Consider the following 23,125-nt stretch of genomic DNA (forward strand, 5'->3'; position numbering starts at 1 on the left):
TCACTCCTGTCACAGACAAGCTTGCTGGCTTTGGACAACTTCTATGTTCATTTATGCCTTTGGAAAATGAGAAACTGCCCTTTTAGAGTTTATGCTGGCATCAAATCAGGGAGTGCACGTGAAGTGCACAGCACAGCTTCCTATGCAATCCCATGTTTTCCATGTCCACCACAGCAACCACAAGAACTGACAAATATCATCCAGCTGCTTAAAGCAACACAAATATATCCTCTTACACTTCTGTAGAGCTGAAAGGAGTCTTGCTGGGTTACAATGGAAGTGTTGGCAAAGCTGCTTTTCTTCTGAAGCTCTAGGGGAGAATCCATTTTCCTGACGTTTCCAATTTCAAGGTTGTGCTGGTATTCCTTGCGGCACAGCTCTTCCTCTCACCATTTCCTTTGCCCACTTCACCCCACCTCCCTCCCTCCTGTAAGGATTCTGGCGATAATATGGCTCCCACCTGGAGAATCCACAAATCACTTTCCCCATTCCATGATCTTGAACTTCATCATTATCTGCAAAGTCCCCTTTGGCCTCATAAAGGAATACAACCACAGTTTCACAGGAGAAAAAAATGAACACCTTGTACATGTGGGGCTCATACCATCTCTAAGGTCTATATCAATAGCCTGGCCTCACAGGCTGGCCTTTGACTATCAGTTAATTTCCCATTCTGTATGAGGCCAGTCCAAAGCTCAATGGAATCTAGCTGCTGATGAGGGAGGGTGGTTTGAAGATCTGTGGATCTAGCAAATCCGTAACATTTGTCCTATATATCCTTGTCTCATTTCACCCGGACGTTTTTTGTTGGTTGTAGGGCCCGGGGAATCTCCCTGAGCTCTTTTTGCTCAAGGCTAGTGCTCTACCACTTTGAGCCACAGCGCCACTCCTTGTCTTCATTTTAATCCCCAGGCTAACCCTCTCTGGTCTCAGCTCCTGTCATACTGATTTATTATCTCATGTCCTTGGCTGACAATAAAGTTCAAAACTCCTCACTTGAACAGCCCTAATCTGATCCTAATACCATGGACTGTACATTTGGAATGAAATTATAAAAGTCCTGATTTTGCACAGGACCATTTGATTCTCTGTCTGGTTACTGAGTTGACATCTGATTCAGCTGCAAAGGACTAGAGGGATGCTCACTGTTCTCTTGCAAAACTGAACCAACCCACCTGGGCAATTTTACAGCTTGCCTCTGGCTTTAGACTATGATGATATGTATGAAGTATATACAGGTTTTTTTTTTTACAACTGTAGGAAGAGCAATATGTGCATGTGTTTTTCTGGGAAAATCCAGAGCTTAAGCAGCAAACTCTTTCTTGGTTAGAGTCCTTTCAGGTAAACATAAAATATGAGTATTCAAAATGTCTAGCAGGGTGGAAGTACGTGGTTCAGTGGTAGATCACTTTGCCTAGTATGTATAAAACTCTGGGTTCAGTCTCCAGCACTTCCAAATAAACCCCCAAACACCTGCACCCCAATTATTACTGGGTACTGGTGGCTGACACCCATAACTCTTAACTACTCAGAAGGCTGAGATCTGAAGATTGCTGTTCAAAGCCAGCCCAGGAGGAAAGTCCATGAGATTCTATCAATTAAACACTAAAGAGCTGAAGGTGGAGCTATGATTCAAATGGTAGAGCACTAACCTTGAAAAAATAACTCTTAGGGATAGTGCCCAGACCTTGAGATCAAATACCAACACACACACACACACACACACACACACACACACACACACACACGCCAAGTATATATTGCTGAGGAGACCTAATATAGTTTCTGATATCACATTTTGTAGGACTGAATAATATAGTGTTACCAGAGAGGCATAACAAAGGAAAATCTGTACATTATGTAGAACAGAAGATATTTATGCTAGAAAAGAGAAATTTTTGAGCCAGCCAACACATTTTTAAGTTTGAAGGCTTGCCACAGAGATGTTCTTTTACACATCTGCAAGGTATTCTTCATCCAAGAAAGAGTAGAAAGGGCCCTCAGCTGAGTGTGATATTGAATTGGCTGGCCAGTTAGTTTCCTTGCTACACTCGGATTCTAAAGGTCAGGAGATAAGAGCTAATGGCACATCCAGAATTCTGGAAGAGTTTTGAGGAAAGAGCTAAAAGCACAATCAACATTCCATGCTCTAGCAGCAAATTTCTCTGTTAACATGTAGAAAGGAACAAAGGAATGTGAAAGATTATTTACAAAAGAAGTAGCATTGGTTGAGTGTCAATGTAGCATATGTAATCCTAGCTACTCTAAAGGCTCAGATCTGAGGATCGCAGTTCAAACCAGCAGGGGAAGTCCATACTAATTCTCTCCCAGTACTAAATATTTAACCCAGGGTCTCATGTAGGCAAGTGTTCTACCACTTGAGCCCACTCAGTGTTTTCTTCTTTGCTAAATTACTTAATTGGTGCCAATACTAGGCTTTTGAATTCAGAGACTGGTACTCTTGTTAGCTTTATCCACTCAAGGTTGGCATTCTACCACTTGACCACACTTCTACTTATAGCTTTTTAATGATTAATGGAAGATAAGCATCTCAGAGTTGTTTGCCCAGGCTGGCTTTGGACCATGCTAGGGATTTTTTGTCAGTTGTGGGGCTTGAATTGTGGGCCTGTGCGCTGTCCCTGAGCTCTTCAGCTCAAGGGTACTGCCCTACCCCTTGAGCCACAGTGCCACTTCCCTAAGAAAGTTTTCTAGTACTTGAGCCACACTTCCGGCCCCCTTTGCTCCCATTATTTTTCAAATAGAGTCTTGTGTTTATGGCCAGACTTGTCTGGACTTCCCACATAGTTGGGAAGACAGGTATATGTTACTGTGCCCAATTCTATTGATTGAAATGGGAGCCCTGTAAGCTTTTTTTCTCGTTGCCTTGAATTCAAATCTTACCAGTTTCTTCTGAGTAACTAGGTAAGACTGTCATGTTATAGACTGGCATCCATTGGAATCAAGTCTAGACTTTACATTATCAGGCAGCTAGTAAAAAGGAGTCTACTGTTGAGCAGGCTGGCTCACATAATCAAAAAAGCAACACAAGCTATGTATGGCTTCTCTAGGGGCACTTTGAGCTTTGCATGAATTCCTCTACTAGGCTGATTCTGAGTTCTATTAACTGCATCCTTCCTTTACCATGTAGCCCTAGTTATACCTATGCCATTTCCCCAAGACTTCACTCAGCTCCTTCTAATGTGTTGCAGAAAGTTCATTTCAGTCATGAAGCCCTCTTTGTGATCTGACTGGTACCTGCATTCTGCATACTCAGCACATACAGAAATGGCTCCAAACTCTCCTAACTACTAGGAGGTCTCCAAACACAGAAAGCTATTTGACAGCCTTGAGCCTTCCCTGATCACCTTCCTCTTTCTCATTATATGTTCTTCTCTTACCACTGGAGACACTTGGCAATGTTTGAGGTATGCTTGTTTGTCCCAATAGTGATGGGGTATTAATGAACTTGAGTGGGTGAAGGCCAGGGATATTGCTGGACATCCCATAATACACAGGGCAGCTCCCCTCCCTACAACCAACAAATGTCTGGCTTCAAACATCAATAGTGCTGAGGCCAAGAACCCTGCGCTACTGTCTACTGTCTCTCAGGCTTCCCCAAGATGCCTCTGGCAGTGTGTGGATACACTTGCTATGACCACAGGCTTTGCTTTATGTTTGAGTAACATTTATTTTATGTCCCTGTTTAGGCATATGAATTTCTAATAGTAAGGAGAAATAACTTGATTTGAAATTTTAGTCATGTTTCACCTCAAGGGAAAATGAGTTCTGATTTCTGTCTGCATACCTAAGCATAAATTGCACCTCTAGTAATAAAATGAGAGCTTGGCAAAATAAGCACCTGAGGCTGATGAAAGTAATGCATTTGTCTTGGGGTTGGGGCTGAATAAGAAGCTAAATGTTCTTAGGGAGAAACATGTCAATACTAAATCTTTTCACCCACCTTTGATGGATGTGCTAATCTCAGGTCAGCATAGGCGCACCCTGGCAGTGCACTGCAATAACTTATTTTAAAAGGCAGCTGGTTTCGACAAATGGACTATTCCATCCATTTTCAAATTTCTCAGACATGTATTCCCTTATTGAAAGAATACTTTGACCTGTAGTAAGAGCTTAAGCATGGATTTGCACAACAAAGAAGATGGCAGAAGGGACTAAGTCTGAGAGCAATTGTTCCTTGCACTCAATTCTGTAGAGTATTCAAGCTCTGTAGAGAAAAATGAAATAATCACAGACTGATTTTTTTACTCTATTAGAGCACACGTTGGCAAACTACTACCGTAAGACCAAATCTTGTTTGTATAAAGTTTTACTGGAACTCAGACACACATTTTTTGGTTACTATCTATGGCTGCTTTCTCATTATCAGGGAAGGTTGAAGTGTCACAACCAACTCGACTTGGTCTGAAACGTCAAAAGGATTTTCCCTCTGGCTCTTTAAAGGACATGTAGATACCCTGTATTGGTGACAATTAGTATTTGTCTCATGGTTTCCAGTGGAGGCTATGGCAGTCAAAGTCAGAGAGTGCATCTGATTTATTTAAGGCTTTTGTGATAGTCAGGTAGATTAAAGGAAGGAAATATTAAACAGGCAAAACACTAGGTAATATCTCTGCATGAAATTTAATAAGCTGAACGCGCTCTTCATAACATCAAAAACTGCTATAGCCAGGTACCCGTAGCTTATACCTACCTATAATTCTAATTACTAATGAGGCTGAGATCGGAGAATCTAGGTTCAAAGATTTGTGGGCAGACAAATCCTTGAGCCTCTTATTTGTATTTAAAGAGCAAGAAGCTGGAAGCAGAGGTGTGGCTCAAGTGGTAGAGCACCAGTTCCGAGCAACAAATTGGCAAAGAATGTAATGAACTGAGGTCAAGCCCAGGAACTGGCAAAAACCAAAAACAAAACAACAAAATAATAACAACAAAAAAGCCGGTGGAATGTATACAAAATTATCAAGGTGACAGTACAGATTTCTAAGTGGCTAACCTTCCATCAACCCACAGAGAGCCCTCTGGGACTCTAGTGAACATGTTATAGCGTAGTGCCAAGGCCTCGTTCCCTGAGAAATGCATGGGAGAGATGAAAAGGATGGATCCAAAGGGAAGGGGATGAGGCTAGGGACCCTGGTCAGGAAGTATCCCTGCAGTCCCCATGCCCAGGGCTTAAAACTTGAGGGGAATGACAGGCCAGTACTTGGGCTGATGTTTATCACAGTGCTTGTCAAAATTCAGCTGCACTGCGGTCTCCATGGCCTGGATCTTGGCAGCGTTCTTCCCATACAAAACCTTCATCTCAGCCTTGCGCCGCTCACCAGGCTTCTCAGTTGGAGGCTTCACCGTGGGGCGCATGTAATACAGGCCATGGTCAGCATTCACATACTCCTGCAGGCGCTCTGCGTCCAGCTCCCGCTGCCGCCCTGGGAACAGACACACACATGAACACATATGCATGTGCAAACACACCTGGGGCAGGAGAGCGTGGGATGGGTGTCGCCGTAGGCCCCTAAGGTCCCTCAGCTTTCCCTTCCAAACTGGGAAATCAACCACATATACCAGCTGAGATGCTTTCTAGACCCTGAGGCCTTATCTCCAGATTTTAGTATTTGCTTAGTGGTGATGATCAAAATGGCCAAAGCCATAAAGAAACCCATTACTCCAGTCTACCAAACCACTGAAATGTGTCCTGAATATCCAGGAGGAAAAATGAAAGCACCTGGCTTTCTCTCATCATTTGCCCAGCCACGAATGGTGGACGGCACTTGCCACTTTCAAATATCAATCTGGGCCCCCGTTATAAATAAAAGGCTTTCTGGAATTCCAGCCCAGTGTTTCAAAAGGCACTATTCACTACCACACGTAGAGGAGGAATCACAAATGTGCAATAAGAGCTTGGTTTCCTCACTGGGGGAAGCCAAGTTAGCCATTAGTCCAGGTGAAACAGCAAGTGCAAATCTTATTTCTTGAAGTGGATTCCTGTAATGGAAGAAATAGTTATTCAATTTTATTTTTCCCTTTTAATTTTAATGTAGTGAGTCCTAATACCAGAATTTTTATTCTTATATAAAGAGCAACATAAAAATGTTAACATGACAATGCTGCATTAAGGTAACATTAAGCCAACTCACAGATTTTGTAAGTAACTCTGTCAGGAGAGAAATTTATAGCCGAAAGCACATTATCTCCAGCAACGACTGCCACCAAGAGAAATGCCACTAGATAAGGAGTGTGATGGTTGTAGGGAATAAAACAATGATATAAATCATCCTTTCCTTGGGCCTCTCCCCAGAAGTCTCTGGAAGGGAACACAGCAGTGAGCTAATCAAGTGTGAAGGGAAAGGTGTTTTTATGGCTCTGCACAGTTGCTCTCATAAATCCTGCTCTTTATAACCACCAGCTTGGGGTTGCAGGAAGGTATTTTACAAACTTGGCAACACTAAAACTGGATATGGCCACATGTGTTCAGCCACTGCTGTCATCATCATTGTACTCAACTTGTGCATATAGGAATAATATATAGACAGTCAAATGACTGTCACACAAAGTAAATGTCCTTTAGCTATGACCCATAGAAAAGAACTTTTGATTCCTTATGAGATGCAGAACTAAATCAAAATACTGGTTCAACATGCAAAGTAACTGGAGACCAACAAGCATTTGCTTCGAAATGTTTGATGTTGGTCTTCCTATTAAGTTTGAAACAGCAGTATCTAAGTTGTTCAGTTCTTACAACCCTAAGAATACAGTGAGTTCTGGAGGAGTGGTGTGGCAGTGATGAGATAGGTCTAATTAGCCAAAGAGTATCACTCATTGGGAGGGAAGGTGGGAGGGAGAAGGAGAGAGACAGAGACAGAGACAGAGAGAGAACCTAAAAACCTAAAAGTGGGTCACAGAAAGCATTATCTAATTGCACCTGCCACTTGTTTCCACAAGCCCTATATGTACCTGGGGCAGAAGCCTGGCTTGGGAAGCTACTTTCTGGGCACATTTCCTTTATTTTGTCCCTTTCCTGGAATGAATCAACTCTGGTTCTTCTGGCAGGACTTTGAAGGAAAGTATACCTTGCTAGATGTTTACAGAAAAAAGAGGAGAGACAACCTAGGACACCCACTATGGGACAGTTACAGCAGTTCAAAACAACTCTAGTCAGACAGTACAATGGACTAGTGGCTGGCCCCTAGACTATACACTAAAGGTGGAATTAGAAAGAAGGACCTCTTACACAAAGATTCCCATTCCCATATTAGCAGAACAGATTCCTTGTGCCATTCATGAGTAGCCTCGTACATGTGATGGATGCTTTAGCTCTCTGTTAGTATCTTTGGGAGGAGGTAATTTCATATTCAGGGATACTAGGTGCTTTAGAGCTTCTCATTAGACTATAATTGGCTTCACTGTCAGGTTTGGTCACACAAGAGATCTTCAATGTCACGTCTAAATCTGAGCATTTCAGTTTACATGTTTAATAAATCCTGAAAACTTAATAGCTAATAGTTCTTTGCTGTTTGAATGTATGATTTTAGCCTTTCTATTCCTTTATTTTTTCTTTCCTATACAATTTGCAGTGTTTATAATGATTGCTTTTGTTATTCTTCAGACAAAATCTATCTTATGGATATTAAGTAGGCAAACAAAATTCTGTATTGACATCAGTAAATTAAATTCATGGAACATGAACTAGGCTCCCATAGCAGTCAAGGAAGGCACTACACTGTTCTACCATACAGTCAGCATTTGCTCATAGGACCTTTGCTCATAAAAGGTTATAGTGGAGGCTGGGCGCTGGTGGCTCATGCCTGTGATCCTAGCTAATCAGAAGGCTGAAATCTGAGGATCGTGGTTTGGAGCCAGCCCAGACAAACCCACAAGACTCTACTCTTCAATTATGTACTAAAAAGCCTAAAGTAGAGCTGTGGCTCAAGTGGCAGCACACTATCCTTGAGAAAAAAGCTCAAGGACAGTACCCAAGCCCTGAAGTCAAGCCCTAGGACTTGATCAATAAGGACACAGCCTTCTGTATGTATTTTCTACTAGTACTTCCTTCACATTCAGGCTTCCTCATCAATAGTTAAGGTTCTGCTCTTGTCCCCACTGTGTGACTCAGACAATTCCAAGACAATTCCACGGGTTTCCAGCCTTGGGACAGTTGCTGTGCAACACTGATCCACAGGGTGCATAGCCTGTCAGTGCAGCTGAGCCTATGACCTACGCTGAGAGCCACCTCGGGGAGGGGGTGGTGGTAAGAGAAAGCATATCTCATCTTTATTGGCTGCTGTGTCCCTAGCCCCAGGAGGACAGCATGCCTGACTGACACAAAGCAAGTGCACAGGAAGTGGCTGTCCAATGACTATTTAGACAAAGGCCATGCATTACTTTTTGTAAACAACTCTTTTCCTCCCAGATGCTGTTAAAGAGAAATGAGGACAACTCAGGGATAGAGAAACAGATGGTCAAATGTCACATGCTAGCATGGGCAAGGATCCCTTCCTGGTGCTTCCCCAGGGCCTCTCCAACAGAAGGGCTCCTTTTTGTGTACTGAGAGGGTAACAGAGTAGAGAAGTAGCACAGAATTAGAGGAGAAACCTATCTCCTTACATTCAAGTTGTTTCACCTCCACTTGATTAATCTAAAATTGATTTTAAACCAAATACAATCAGATTGGTTGTGTGTACATGGCCACAGATAATATATTAAAGTACATACTGACAGGAGAGAACTGAAAGTTTAGTAAACTTCACACTGGAATATCCTAATATAAAGGCTTTTGTTTAATCTTTCTTCTATTTCTTACTTTTGTCCTTCCTCTTATGTGAAGAAAGCCCCCCACCCTCTCTCTGGCATATTTTGTTCCTTTCAAGAAGAGGGCTCAGCCAGCCAGTTCCATGTCTGGTTATTTTTTTGGTAATTTATTAAAAAGATGAGTATCACAAACTTTACAGTCTGGGCTGGCTTTGAACTGTGATCCTCATTCATTAACATCCTCAGTAGCTAGGATTGTAGGTGTGAGCCACTGGTGCCTGTCTTTTTATACAAACTTTATTTGTTAATTACGTCATAATAAGAGCAGGGTCTATGAAAAGTCACAGACAGGGACAAATATTTTCATATTATGTATCAGATAAAGGATCATTCTTCAAATTGCACATCATCTCTTACTGAACTCTGCTACGCCTGCTTTAGGTGGAAAGGATTCTTCGGTAAATAAAGTACAGTCATTATGCATATATATAACAGTGATCTTTTCTAAATTTACATGATATTACCAAAGTAGATTTATAATTGACAAATGAAAATAAATCACAGGAAGTTACTCAGCCTTCCATGCCATCAAAAGCATACCTGCTCTAATTAAAAAAAAAATCAACTCCAACTGATCTGTTGGTAAGCTGCACTAGAAAGGTATACATAGTAATGTATATTTATTCACATACTGAAGTCCCAAATTTATATTAGAAAAAATGTAAATAATCAGGGATGAACATTTTTGAAGATTTATTCTTTTTTTGTGTTGCTGGGGTGTATACGTTTATGTCTTCGTGAAAAACACTGGTGGTGTCCTCCTTAACAAAACTTTTGAAATAAAAAAAAATTAAAAACTCAGATCTGCACTGTCTGAAATCCCCTTAAGTCTTTTCCAGTTGCATTGAATGTCCTCTTAATTTTTCATATCATAAGTTGAATTGCTTTTGCTATCAAAAATAAGGTAATAAGGTCCAAAGTCCCTGTTATTTTTTTAAATTTTGTGTGTGATGGGTTTGTTTCAGATCAGCTTTTGTTAACATTTTGGGGCTCTTTTTAAAATCTTTTCAATCTGGCATATTGCTATTTGACCTTCTGCTAGGTACTTCATCGATGGTCTTTTTGCTATAGGGTATGGATCATTGTCAGAACTTGATTGGAGGGGTCTGAAGCTATTGTGTTTGTTTTAAATCTGTTTGATTTAAAGAAGGACCAAGTTTTATGAATGTCTTACAATGAAATTTTCTTGTACTGATTTTTGTTCTATTGTACCACTGTTTTTTGAGGATTTTGCACAGTGTAAAATGACATAATCATAGATTGCTATGGTTTAGGTTGTATATACAGTAAAAACTATGGGTTTTAAATATTTGGGGAAATTCCTATGGAAAAAAGAGAGACATGAAGAAGAACCTCTAACAGGGTTAATGTGTATGCCCAAGGTCTTTTGAGATTTCAGTGTGTAAATTTCCTTTTAGCTTACACAAAAAAATAAAATAATTTAAAAGAAAAAGAATCTTACACCGCAGGAAAACATTCACTTAATATTCCACAGATAATTAGCCCAAAGGCAGAACACTGTGAGGGGCAGAGCATTAACAAAATGACTATTAAGAATGTCATTCTTCAAAAACATGAGAAGGGGTATCAATGTGTGAGAAGCAAGGTACCTACTATCTGGCGAATATATCTGTAACCCCTCTATACATTACCACGACAATAAAAAAAATAATAATAAACTCTGTAAATAACCACTTTCTAGGATCAACATGTCTTTCTGATGAGATTAGTTATTATGCTGCCAAAATTACAAATCATAACATAACTCAGGGAAAACACAGATTTGATTAGTTGAGATTGCCTCATTTCTGGCTTGTCAGCAACATATCAGAACACAGGTGTCTGCCAGCAGAACTGCAGCCATTTTAGACTGGTCTTTTCATCCTGTGTCCTTTGTTTTGAGACAAATATAACCCAGAAGTTCATAGATGATTGCTATTTTCACTATTACAAGAAAAGTGTATCGATACAATTCCCTTCCACATCTACCATCACACTGACAGGTTTTATGCTCTTTCTAACATGTAAACTAGATGAGACAAATGTCCAGAGTGGGTCTGTGCTCAAAAAGTATAATTGCATACTTCAACTTCACTGTCTAAAAACAGCTCAGGAGCCTGTTGTCAGTGACTCACACCTGAAATCTAGTTACTCAGGAGGCTGAGATCTGAGGATTGCAGCTTAAAGCCAGCATGGACATCATGAGACTCATCTTCAATTAACCACCAAAATACTGGAAATGGGATCTGTGTCTTAAGCAATAGAGTTCTACCTTTGGACAGAAAACCTAACAGATAGCATTCAAGCCCTATGTTCAAACCCTGGTACTGGCACCAAAAAAAAGAAAAAAGAAAAAAAGAATCTTGTTTTGTAATTGAAGATAAAAGGTCTTTATTGAAATTCTCTACCCAGCAGTGCAGAACCAAATAGAAAGACTGTAAGTGTTCAGTATTTCATTATTCTGCTTAAGTTCACGCTGATTTCTATGCTGAAGGGAGCAATTTAAGATGTGGGAGCTCTCTGCACTGCCTTCCAAAAAATGGCAAGAATATAGTATTTCAGAAACCCAGAAACTGCAGGGAGAGGCCCTGGCAGAGGAAGAAGCACAGGAAGTGGATGGAGTCAGGCAGACAGGACTTGAATCCTAACAACAAATGACTTCTATGTCATTAACCAACTCAAGATTGCTTTCCTCATTTGTAAAATGGATTCAATATCTTGAATACTGTAGTCTAGATTAGAGACTTGTACACAACCCATCTGGTGAAGCAAATATCTTGTGGCAAATGGTAGTGGAATTAGGGTAAGTTTTGTTTCAGAACTTAAATAATTCTTCAAAAAACAACTCTAGGAACTAATATAAGGTGTATGAGGTGTAACACCTCATGATAGCTTTTCAAAACTCAGGACTGGATATAGAATACTGACTGTATCCAAAAAAAGAGATACAAAAATTATTTTGTGTGCTTCGGATTAAGAAAAAAGACAAGGAGAAAATAGGGGCAAGGAAAGGAAGCCCGAGGACAGGCCTGAACTTACGTCGCTCTTCTCTGTGCCTTTCAGTCTCTGCAAAATACTGGCGGAGTTCATCAGTGATTTCCATATTACTCAGATCACACACTATCCCGTCTTCTGACTCTGTGTCCATCTCTTCTTCCTCTTCAAACAAAGTTTGGTCTTCACTTGTAGAAGCTTGGGTCTGATTGCCATCATATGGAGGCTGCTCAGACCTTTGAAAATGTGGATAATTGTAGTATAAATCCTGCCAGGCTGTATAGTAATCATAGAAGGACTGGGGATAGCCAGCCCAAGAGCTGTGGGGAAATGCTGGGGGAGGATAGTACCACAGCGAATGGAAATAAGACTCCATAGCCTTTCTATAGGCCCTCTGGTGGCTTCGCATCCAAGCCATCGCTTGATGATAATGTTCCCAGTATCTTGCATATGCTGGATGAGAATACCAAGATATAGGGACTCCGGGTGTTGATGCCTACAAAATGAGGGGAAATGAATGGCACGAACCAGATTATCCTCAGAAGAAATCTTAAAAGGTTGAATTGACTAGATGATACTATATTTACTGAGTATCTACTAAATAACTACTCTACACAAGGAGAATGTTACTGGGTCAAAGAAGGTCTGCTTGATCTGTATCTACAACAGAAACCAAGTGTCGACATACTTCACCTCTGTACATGTAAATATTAGGGACCTATGAGAGAATTAATTTTAGGTTATGGAACTTTACAGTGCAGTGACAGAACCTATTAATGAACATTTCTAGATAAGACCTGTCATTTATCATCTTGGTCATTTTTCGTAGTTTCAATTTAGAAATGGTTTTCCACGTATAAGTGATGACCATGATAATCTTTGCTTCTTCTGCTACCTGTTAGGCCCAGGTCAGTGTTTAATACTCGAGTCAAGAAATATCTACAAATGTACTAGCTGGTACTTCTATTTTCTGATGTGCAGTTTGAGAATCCCTTAGATATAATACAGATTCAGAAATATTTTTGGATTTTGATTTTTTGGGGGATTCTAAAATTTGTGTATAGATTTTACAGACTGAACGTTTATAATCTGAAAATCCAGAATGTGAAACCTGTTGGTGTTCAAAAGTTTATTTCAGAGCTTTTGGGATTTTGGATACTGTATTTTCTTTTCTTTCTTTCTTTTTTTTTGCCTATCCTGGGGACTCAACTCAGGACTTGAGCACTGTCTTTGGGTTTTCCTCAAGGGTAGCACTCTACCACTTGAGCCATAGTACCACTTCTGGCTTTTCTATGTACATGGTACCAAGGTATTGAACCTGGGTCTTTATACAAGCTAAGCAAGCACTCTACCACTAGGCCAAACTCCTGGCCGTATACCTATTTCTTAGGTCTCTATAACAAAACAAGAATATAAAGTTATTTTCCTTCTTGTGGTACTACAAATTGAGACTCACAGCTAGGTCCTTGGCTAGTATTCTACCACTGACCTATACTCTCATCAAGAATTTAAAGACAGTTTCATAGACTTAACTAATAAGAATTTAAAGACTAGTTTTTAACTCATGCGGAAAAAAGGTTAATCTTACCATTGCTCCTATCAGACTGGGAAAGTCCAAGCGGGCACTGAAACCAGAAAAGAACAGCCAGTGTGAGCATCTATCTGGTGAGTACAGCTGTGCAATGTTCATGCCTATGCTGTGATACGCAAAGCAGCTAGCTCCTAAGAGGCTGTCTGCCACCAGCACGCACTACTTGTGGTGGGAAAAGATCTCCTTAGGCATGATTAAGTGGCCAAGTGGCCTTCAAGGTTTTGCATTCAGTTGTCAAGTTTATGAAAATAACGATGGAAATACTTAGCAATTTCTATGTTATGTACAAAATAGTACATACAGAACAAGAATGAAAATTTAAAGTGATTGTTTACCAGTCTTTAGCAGGCTTATGTGTACTTAAGACAGCACTGGGTTCTTCTGAGCCTTCAGAAGAATCTTTCCAACAGACTGGAAATCTCTGCAGGATCTTGCCCTAGCTTCTGACTGCAGAAACATCTTCTAACAAGACATCTGACCAGCCTCATGTGGGCTTGCTTGAGACTTTAACCTCCCCAATGGGTCTGGTTTTGGTTTCAGCCAGCAAGTGATGCTACTATTTCTTTAAAAACCACTGTGAATCACTGGACTCTCCAGGGTACTGTGTACACTCCCTTTGCCAAATGCCATCACTTTGCCATTGCCAGGACACCCCCCACACGCCTCTCTCTTTCTATATTGGCCGACTCTCTCTCTCTATTTTGGTTGGTGTGGGGCTTGAACTCTGGACCTGGGCACTGCCCCTGAGCTCTTCAGTTCAAGGATCCCGCCCTACCCCTGGAGCCACAGCACTACTTCCAGTTTTCTAGTGGTTAATTGGAGATAAGAGTCTCATAGACTTTAGTAGTTCCCTGGACTGGCTTGAACCACAATCCTCAGATCTCAGCCTCCAGATTAGCTAGGCGTGAGCCACTGCGCCACTGCACTGGCTAGACCACTCCTTTCTACCTGATTCCTAGTGGTGATTTACTCATCTACTGAATGAAAGTTCTAAAGGTAAAGTTCAATCTGCTGCTGCACATTTTTAATAACATTTAAAATAGAATTGATCCCCCCATTAAGGGGTTCTGTTATTAAACACCTGGCTACACTGGAATGTACTTAATAAATGTGCATTTAAGCTTCTGTAAGATGAAACTACTAAAAACAAAACCTTAGGTTTTAAAACTATGGAAATGAGATACTGAAGGACTGTTAGTTTTTGTATTTCACTTAACTAGAGGGTAGAATTAAAACAAACAAAAAACCCCTCCAAATCTTGATATCAGAGTTATTTTATAATCTCTGTAAAATACTTTGGCATGGCTATGCTAAAAACTGAGAGGTTAAATTCACTATTTCTATCTTTTAAGATTTAGCTTACCATTCATAACTTTTCATATATAACAAGCTCCAAATAGGCTATTCTAGGAAGGCTGACATACCCTGTACATCTTATTCATCATCCAAAACCCAGAAATGCATACACATGCAGTGACTATAAACTGGAAAGTAGTTATCATAAGTAGTGGACATATAAACTAAGTTCATACTACTTTCTATTTACAATTCAAAGTTTTGAATATGAGCAACCTCCTAAAACCCAGCTAATACATTTGTGCTTTATAGGCAATGAAAGAATGTAAAATGGACAATTCTTAAGTGTCTTACTATTCACAGAAACAAAACTAACACAAATGGATTATGATAGAAATCTGTTCATAGTTGAGTACTAAATTGTAAGGTGTAGACTAAGTAACTGATTCAGTACAGGCAGGTTTTGTATTTTTAACAGTGAAATTTAAATAGCTTTCTGAAAAGCTTTAAGCACATAATAACATATGTCTAGGAGACATATGTGTGCTTTCAGAAAATTAAGAAGTGAATCCCAGCTGATTATGGCTGTGAACCCCAGCAACTAGGGAAGCAGAGGTAGGAGGATCATGAGTTTGAGGTCAGCGTGGGATACAAAGAAAGGCTGCCTCATAAAATAAAACAACTTTGAATTTAGACTTCTTTCAATACTTCATAAGATACTTAAAACCATGCCAATTTTCATGAATTGAGAATTTTGATAGGTTCAAATTGACCAAATTCCATTTTTTGTGTGCCAGTCCTGTGGCTTGAACTTTGTGCCTCAATGCTGTCCCTTTTATGTTCAAGGACAGAGTTCTACCACTTAAACCACAGCTTCATTTCTGCTGGTCAATTGAAGATGAGTCTCATTATTCTCAAACCCCCGCTAGCTTCAAACCGCAAACCCTTAGATCTTAGCCTTCCAAGTTACTAAGATTCCAGGCATGAACCACCAGAGCCCAGAGGTGCCATGATTTGTGACTGTGACCCTGCTACCTGCCATTGCTAGACAGGACACAAGGAAACAAAGCAGGATGGCATTCTGGGTACCTTTGCCATAGAAAGAGTATATTCTTTACTGCTAAGTGACTTGTTCATCAGTTCCTATCAGTTAGCTCCTCAGGTAAGAAAATCTCCTCTGAGTGGGGGGTGAGGGGATGGGGATGGCTCATACCTATAATCATAGTTTGTAATCCTAGCTACTCAGGAGGCTAAAATCTGAGGATCAAGGTTCAAAGCCAGCCCAGGTACAAAAGGACCTGAGACTCTTATCTCCAATTAACCTCTTGAAAATGGGAAGTGGGGCTTGGCTCAAGGATAGGGTGGTAGCCTTGAGCTGAAGCGCTCAGGGACAGTGCCTGGGCCCAGAGTTCAGCCTCATAACCCACAAAAAAAAGAAAGAAAAAGAAAATCCCTTCTGAAAATAGGTCCTATGAAAAAGCTGGCTATTTTTTTTCCATGTAAAGATCTTCAGGACCAGCCCAGTGATGGTGGCTCATGCCTGTAATCCTAGCTTCTCATGAGGCAGAAATCTGAGGATCGCTGTTCATAGCCAGCCTGGGCACAATAATCTATGAGACTCTTGTCTCCAATGAACCACTAGAAAACTGGAAGTGGTGCTGTGGTTCAAAGTGGTAGAGCAGTAGCCTTGAGCTAAAGAGCTCAGGGACAGGGCCCAGGCCCAGTTCAAGTCCCACCACCACCACCGCCAACAACAAAAGATCTTCAGTTTACTGTATATTCCACAAAATTAAGAAAAGGGAAGGGATGGATGGAAGGAGGGTGAGAATATTGACAGAGGTGAAATCCATTAAGATATACTGTATTCATACACTACATTATTAAATGGCACCTCCTTTGTACAAGTACTTAAAGATAACATTTTCTTTTGGGGGCACGGGGCTTGAACTCTGGGCCCAGGCACTCTCCCTGGGCTCTTCAGCTCAAGGCTACCACCCTACCCTTGAACCAAACCCCACTTCTTGCTTTCTAGAGGTCAATTAAAGTCTCAGGTCCTTTTGTGCCTGGGTTGGTTTTGAACCTTGATCTTCAGATCTCACCTTCCTGAATAGCTAGGATTACAGGTGTGAGCCACCATGCCCACCACGGTGCCTGCAACATAAAATTTTATAAAAGAAAAACACCAACTAAAACAAACATTCCTAGCCATTTCAGCAACATTTTCAGACAAAGAAAAGAAAGCTCTCAGGGACTGGGAGTTTGGCCTAGTGGTAAAGTGCTTGCCTAGTATGTACGAACACTATGGTTCGATTTCTTAGTACCACATACACAGAAAAGCTGGAAGTGATGCTGTGGCTCAAAGGACAGAGCGCTATCCTTGAGGAAAAAGCTAAGGACAGTGCTCAGGCCCTGAGTTCAAGCCCCAGGATTAGGGGGGAGAAGAAAGCTGTGGGTATGGCAGGCTTCAAAGCCTTTTCCAGGAATGTTTCATTTGATTTTCTTATTCTCCACCTCCCTAGGAACTTGTCCTTTTATGGCGCAGGGCTTCACAGACTTAACAACAACTTGTCTCCTAATGGGCTGGCAGAGCTGAGAGAAAAGGGATTGGCAATGTCAGGGAAAACCGGATCCAAGCTCTACAAGCTGGGCAGCCCTCCCCAGAGAGCACAATGGCATCATGGTCACTACCCAGCTGAGCCCCTGGGAGTAACAGAGACGATTCATTGTCCTCTCCAAAGGAGGAAGGATAAAAACAGGGTTGAGGTCATTCACTAAACACTGCTGAGGCCTACAGACAGGACAGAGCCCCAGTCTTGAATGATGTATTTTCCCATCTAGCCACACTAAAATATGCTTTTGTTGGGCATCAAATCTGCTTATTCTGGGAGATATATTTTTTAATGTATGAATACAGATGTCATTTTCAGTGAATAACATGTGAGTACTAGTAGGTTACTAAAAATTTCTTCATATAAGTAATATGGCTTTATTGAAAAAGCAGTGGCGTAACATCTCTACTGTTATTACATAAAAACACATTTACACTTGACCTCTTTATGGCCTTGTGCTTTCACTGTTTTCTTTTTCACAGCTGGAGCTCTACCTCTTGAGTTATACTTCCAGCTTGGATTCTTCATAACTGTTTAATTAGAGATTGAGTCAGACTTTTCTGCCTAGGCTGGCCTTGAACCCTAAGACCTTCTAGGTCCTAAGTAATGAGAATTACATCCAAATGCCTGGGCACTGTCCCTGTCCTGAGCTTCTTTTGCTCCAGGTTAGTGCTCTACCCCTTAAGCCACAGCTCCACTCCAGGCTTTCCTTGGAGGTAGTTTATTGGAGATAAGGGTATTCTGAAGCTGCTGGTGGCTTAAGCCTGTGATCTCAGGAGGCTGAGATCTGAGGATCAAGGTTCAAAGCCAGCCCAAGCGCAAAAGGACCAGGCACAAAAGGACCTGAGACTCTTATCTCCAGTTAACCTCTAGAAAAGGGAAGTGGGGGTTGGCTCAAGGGTAGGGCAGTAGCCTTGAGCTGAAGAGCTCAGGGATAGCACCCAGGCAGAGTTCAAGCCCCATGACACCTCCCTCCCCCCCCCAAAAAAAAAACGTCTTATGAACTTTCCTGCCTAGGTGAGCTTCAGATCTCTAGCTACATAACCAGCTAGGATTATAGACATTAGCCTCCAGTATCTGGCTCATATTTATTGTCTTATAAAAACAAAACCTAAGACGTGTCATGACAAGCAGGTACGTAAAATGAAAATACAAATTCCCATTTGATTAAATGTTTTCCTTTCTAAGGACCTCCAGGATATAGAAACAAAAGCCATATAATGAGTGATTGTTGTCCTTAACCTATGTTATCTCTCATCTCTTTTGCCGTCCCTTGGCTATCTCATAGTTACAGTATTTCACCTTGGTGTCTGATATATTGTATATATGCATATTTGGTTATTTGAAATTGGATAGGGAAGGGGAGGAAACAAGATAAGGGGCGGGGGTTGGGGGAGAGAAATGGGAACGAAGCTATGAGAAAGGATATCAATAAATGTGTAGTAATACCCTTCTATCTGGTGAATGTACTATAACCTATTAATTACAATAAAAATATATGAAAACATGTTTTCCTTTATAGCTTATGTGTTTTCTGAAAACTAAATACACAGAAAATTATTTTCTTTGACTTATACACAGAAACACATTGAAATTCAATCATTAACTCAGTTACTCATGCTAAAACTTTGAAAGGCAAATGTTTTTTTATAAAGGAATCCATGAATTGGCTCTCTGAGCCAGCTATATTATTCTGAGGGTCTTAATTCATGGCTTCAAAGTCGGAATGGTGTCTGCAACAAAATAAAGATATGGTGAAAAACCTGACTTTACATAAACTGTGTCATATGATTCTAGGCAATGTCTGTACATGCAATGCTAAATCTCAAAGAACATGCCTTTCAAAAATATAAACACTGGCAAGACACTGAGTTACAGAAAATTAATAAAATGGAGGTATTTGAGAGCACTGCTTCTTGCCCATACTTCTTGCAAACATACTCAGCTCAATGTTGTCTCGGGCTCCCTCCTGTGGTTCTATATAGTCCCTGCTTAGTGATTTGGATGTCAAAGATGTCCTAAGTATGAAAGGCCTTTATCCTACCCACAGGTGTCCAAGCTCCATCTTTTCACTGACACAGGCCTACTTCAAGTACACATGCCACTACGTTTAGTTGTAACAGACAACTTTAAAGAGCAAGGGAGCAAAAAAAATCCAGCTTGATTTCCTTTTCCTCCTTTTTTTTTTTTGCTAGTAGTGGGGCTTGAACTCAGGGCCTGAGCACTATCCTTGGGCTTTTCTCAAGATTAGCACTCTGCCACTTGAGCCACAGCACCACTTCCAGCTTTTTCTATGTATGTGGTACCGAGGAATTGAACGCTGGTCTTTGTGCATGCTAGGCAAACACTCTTACCACTAGGCCAAACTCCCGACCTCCTTTTAACAGCAAGCTCCAATTTACTCTCTTCTGGATATTGCAGTTGCGTTAAGATTATCACAAATTACTGGCATGGGGAAGACTGAAAGGCTGCATTTAACAATTATCTTTTTCTCCCATACCAGTGACATCTTCTTTACAGAAGGGCATTGTTTAGTCTGTCATTAAGTGTGATTAATTTGCAAGTTTGCCAAGTCTCTATGTAACCAGCTTTAGAGTCAGAAGTGAACTAGGAGGCAGTTACCTCTGACTCATGATTGTTTCACCGAAAGGGACAACTGAAAACTGGGATAAAGGATAATGACCTGATGAAAATACAGTTCAAGACAATAACAACAAATCTAGATTAAGGGCCAAGAAAGTGGTAGATTGATAGAGGGCTTGCCTAGTATGCACAAAAGCCCTGGGTTTGATTCCTTGGTGCCTCATACACAAAAAAGCTGGAAATAGTGTTGTGGCTCAAGTAGTAGAGTGCTAGCCTTGAGATAGCTCAAGGACAGTGCCCAGGCCCTGAGTTCAAGACCCAAGACAGGCAAAAAAAATCCAGATTATGTTGTTTTCCCTTCAGGCCTATTAGTCATGTAGCAAAACCTGGTGTGACCATAACAAAGTAAGAGTGGAATTAGCAAGTATTGCAAATTAAGGACATACCTCTGTTATATGTTCATAGTCTTAAAGGTTTTTCCCGTCTCTGTAAACATATTCATGTTAATGGCACATTAATCTGTTCTCTGAATACAGAACCCATACTTCAACCCATTTGGGCACTTCATTACAATTTGTTCCTTTCAGTTTTCTCATTATCCTTCCAGTATAAAAAAGCTATATAAAAACATAATACCCTTAATCCTAGTTACTCAGGAAGCTGAGATCTGAGGATCAAGGTTCAAAACTAGCCCGGGGAAAAAAGGACCTGAGACTCTTATCTCCAATTAACCTCTAGAAAATGGAAAGTGGGGCTTGGCTCAAGGTTAAGGTGGATGGTAACCTTGAGCTAAAGAGCTCAGGGACAACTCCCAGTCCCAGGGCTAGGGTGGTAGCCTTGAGCTGAAGAGCTCAGGTAGAGGGCTCAGGCCTAGTTCAAGTCCCATGACCCACCCCCCAAAAATAACAACTAAAAAAGCTATTAACTCCTTCCCTTGGATGATACTGAAATTGTTTTAATTTTATAACATTCTTTCCTCCAATTCACTGAGGAGCTATTAACATAAATAACTGAGTACAAGGCCTCAAATCTGTTCAGAAACAAGTTTTAAAATACATGAATATGTTTTCAAGGTATTTTAAATTCATCTAGCCTTTAACCAACTATAGTTATATTCTTAATTTACTTGTCCAACTGTTCTATGAGTAGATTTCCTAATAAGAGAAGTAGTTCCATTCCTAGTTTGTAAACGCACTTACCTACACTGTAGCCTTAATTGCTCAACTTCCCCTCTGGGCTTCCTTGCCTTCTATTGAAACATTGGATCTTAAGAAACACGAAATGATCCTTTACCACCTGTAAAACAATTTTAGAATGGAAAATTCTCCCTTAAACTTTAGTCTGTATTTGTTACCAGTGCAGTCATGGACATACATTAGATCCACTACACTTTGAATTTGCCTCCAGCTTTATCCAGATTCTAAGAATGTCTTTAAAACATATGGTTTCAGAGTCATGTGCATTGGCACATGTCTGTAGTCCCAGTGCTATGAAGGGCTAGAATCCACCTTAGGATTCTCCACAAGGGAGATCAAGACTAGCTTGAGTTACATACGGAGACCCTGACTCAAATAATCATGGGTTACAGATGTAGCTCAGCCAGAGAAAATTTGCACAGTATACACAAGGACCTGGTACCACAAAAAGAAAACTGTTTGTATGTGTATATGTATGGATGCATACATGTATATGTCATCCCAAAGAGATGTTTGCTCTGCGAAATAAAAAGTAAAAACTGTATTTTTAAAAGATCATGCACAATGCCTCAACTCACAGCAGTTAGGTAATATAACCCTAGAAGCCTTCCTTATGGTATTCATCTTTAGTTAAAATTGTTCAAGTAGTGTTTTATTTTTGCTTAGGATAAGAAACAGTTGAATAAAGAGTCTAGCCCGTGAAACAACTTTTGTAGCAATTTCTGCAGCGGCCCGTCGTCAAGGTAATTCCCATTAAAAAAAATACAAAAAAAAAACCTCAGACCTCCTCCATAGGTCACAGTGTAAGAGAAAAGAAAGCAAGCCTCAATTATTTTCCAGTAGACAGGCCCAGATCTTAGGCATCACTCTAAGAACACATCCCATTCAGCTATAGGGCTGGATTTTCCCTGAATGCGAATAATTACTAGGGCAACGTGACAACCCGACACCGGACCTCCCGGCCTATGAGGAAGCCAGGCCCCGGGACTGCCAGCTCCCTCCTTTATTCCCTCAGACAAACTCAGACCTCCCCCAAATCACCTCAAGGCTAGGCAGCTTGCAGATACCAGGCAGAGGCTGAGCCAGGAGCCTCCTTTCCACCTTGAGGAGATGTGAGAACGAGAGACCTAAAGACCGCGTTGCTGGGCAACTAAAAGCACTTTTCCGGGTCAGAGCCACGCGGGCAAGGCACGCAGGAAGTCCCGCCCACGCGTCTACGTCACGTCCGCCCCCTCGGCTATGTTGACGGGAGGGGCGGGCTTAGCCTGGGAATCTTGCTTCCCTAAGGGTAGAGCGCGGGAAAAGAGCTTGAAAGGTCACGCGCGAGACAATTGAGTGCTGGCTCTGGGGCGAAAGCGCGATCGGAGACCCCGGGGAAGGCAGAACCGGGAAGACTCAGACTTACAGGGGATAGGTTTCAGATAGAGCAGTTCCTGAAACAATCCACATAATGGATATTAACTTATTTTGGCTGCTATCACAGAGTCTTATGGAGACTGGCAGGACACTCTTGGCACATAAGCCTTTGACAAAGGCTCACCACACTGTGGGTATAAGGAGTTCAGACAGACGTGACAGGCAACTCCCTGAGACCCAAGACTCACTCTTCTGCCCCCCTCCCTCCCTTTGACCCACCTGATGGGAGTTGGTGCTCTTCTGCGCCTTTCTTGTGGTGTATGCTCTTTCCTCTGGTATTGTGTCCTCATCTGAGAGGCTCAAATGTTCACATTCAAGGCAGGATCATTCTGTGGTTTGAGGGTTGTCCGGTGTTTCATAACATGATCAGCAGCAGCCATCAGTGGCCATCCTCCACTAAATGCCAGTGGCAGCTCCGGATTGTGACATCAGTAAACGCCCCCAGTTATTTTCAAATGGCCCTTGGACCCAAGTAAACACCAAAGGAGAAACTAGTTGCCAATAACATTTCTGTTCTTATCATCACACGAATGTTTTGAATACCGTTATCATTCATCCCAAGGATTAAGGATGCTTGGAATTTATTTTACAGGTGGGTCACTGGATTACCTAAAAGCGGA

The 23,125-nt window shown here is 41.2% G+C and overlaps 1 protein-coding gene and 1 long non-coding RNA gene across 5 annotated transcripts in view; one reads left to right on the top strand and one right to left on the bottom strand.

Moving 5' to 3' along the window:
- Positions 1–4,571: 4,571 nt before the first annotated feature.
- Gemin8 (gem nuclear organelle associated protein 8) lies at positions 4,572–22,884 on the bottom strand. 4 transcript variants are annotated; one of them, XM_090325606.1, is made up of 6 exons: positions 22,725–22,810; positions 21,093–21,189; positions 20,340–20,379; positions 13,403–13,439; positions 11,860–12,310; positions 4,572–5,441 (listed from the first exon to the last, which is right to left on the bottom strand). In XM_090325606.1, exons 4-6 carry the CDS (start codon positions 13,403–13,405, stop codon positions 5,188–5,190), a joined length of 708 nt encoding a protein of 235 aa, XP_090181732.1. In that variant the 5' UTR covers positions 13,406–13,439; positions 20,340–20,379; positions 21,093–21,189; positions 22,725–22,810; the 3' UTR covers positions 4,572–5,187. The 4 variants fall into 4 exon arrangements, with proteins under 4 accessions (XP_090181732.1, XP_090181729.1, XP_090181730.1 ...); XM_090325603.1 differs by lacking the exon at positions 20,340–20,379; XM_090325604.1 differs by lacking the exons at positions 20,340–20,379; positions 22,725–22,810 and adding an exon at positions 22,131–22,251.
- A 118-nt stretch (positions 22,885–23,002) lies between these two features.
- LOC150040379 (uncharacterized) overlaps positions 23,003–23,125 on the top strand; it is a 61,531-nt gene continuing 61,408 nt past the window's right edge. Inside the window, exon 1 of the long non-coding RNA XR_016533754.1 lies at positions 23,003–23,097. This is a non-coding gene — a long non-coding RNA (uncharacterized LOC150040379). The remainder of the gene's footprint in view (positions 23,098–23,125) is intronic.

The sequence above is a fragment of the Megascapheus bottae genome, chromosome X, assembly GCF_031878675.1.
Source record: "Megascapheus bottae isolate mThoBot1 chromosome X, mThoBot2.hap1, whole genome shotgun sequence".
In the NCBI taxonomy this organism is placed as follows: Eukaryota; Metazoa; Chordata; class Mammalia; order Rodentia; family Geomyidae; genus Megascapheus; species Megascapheus bottae.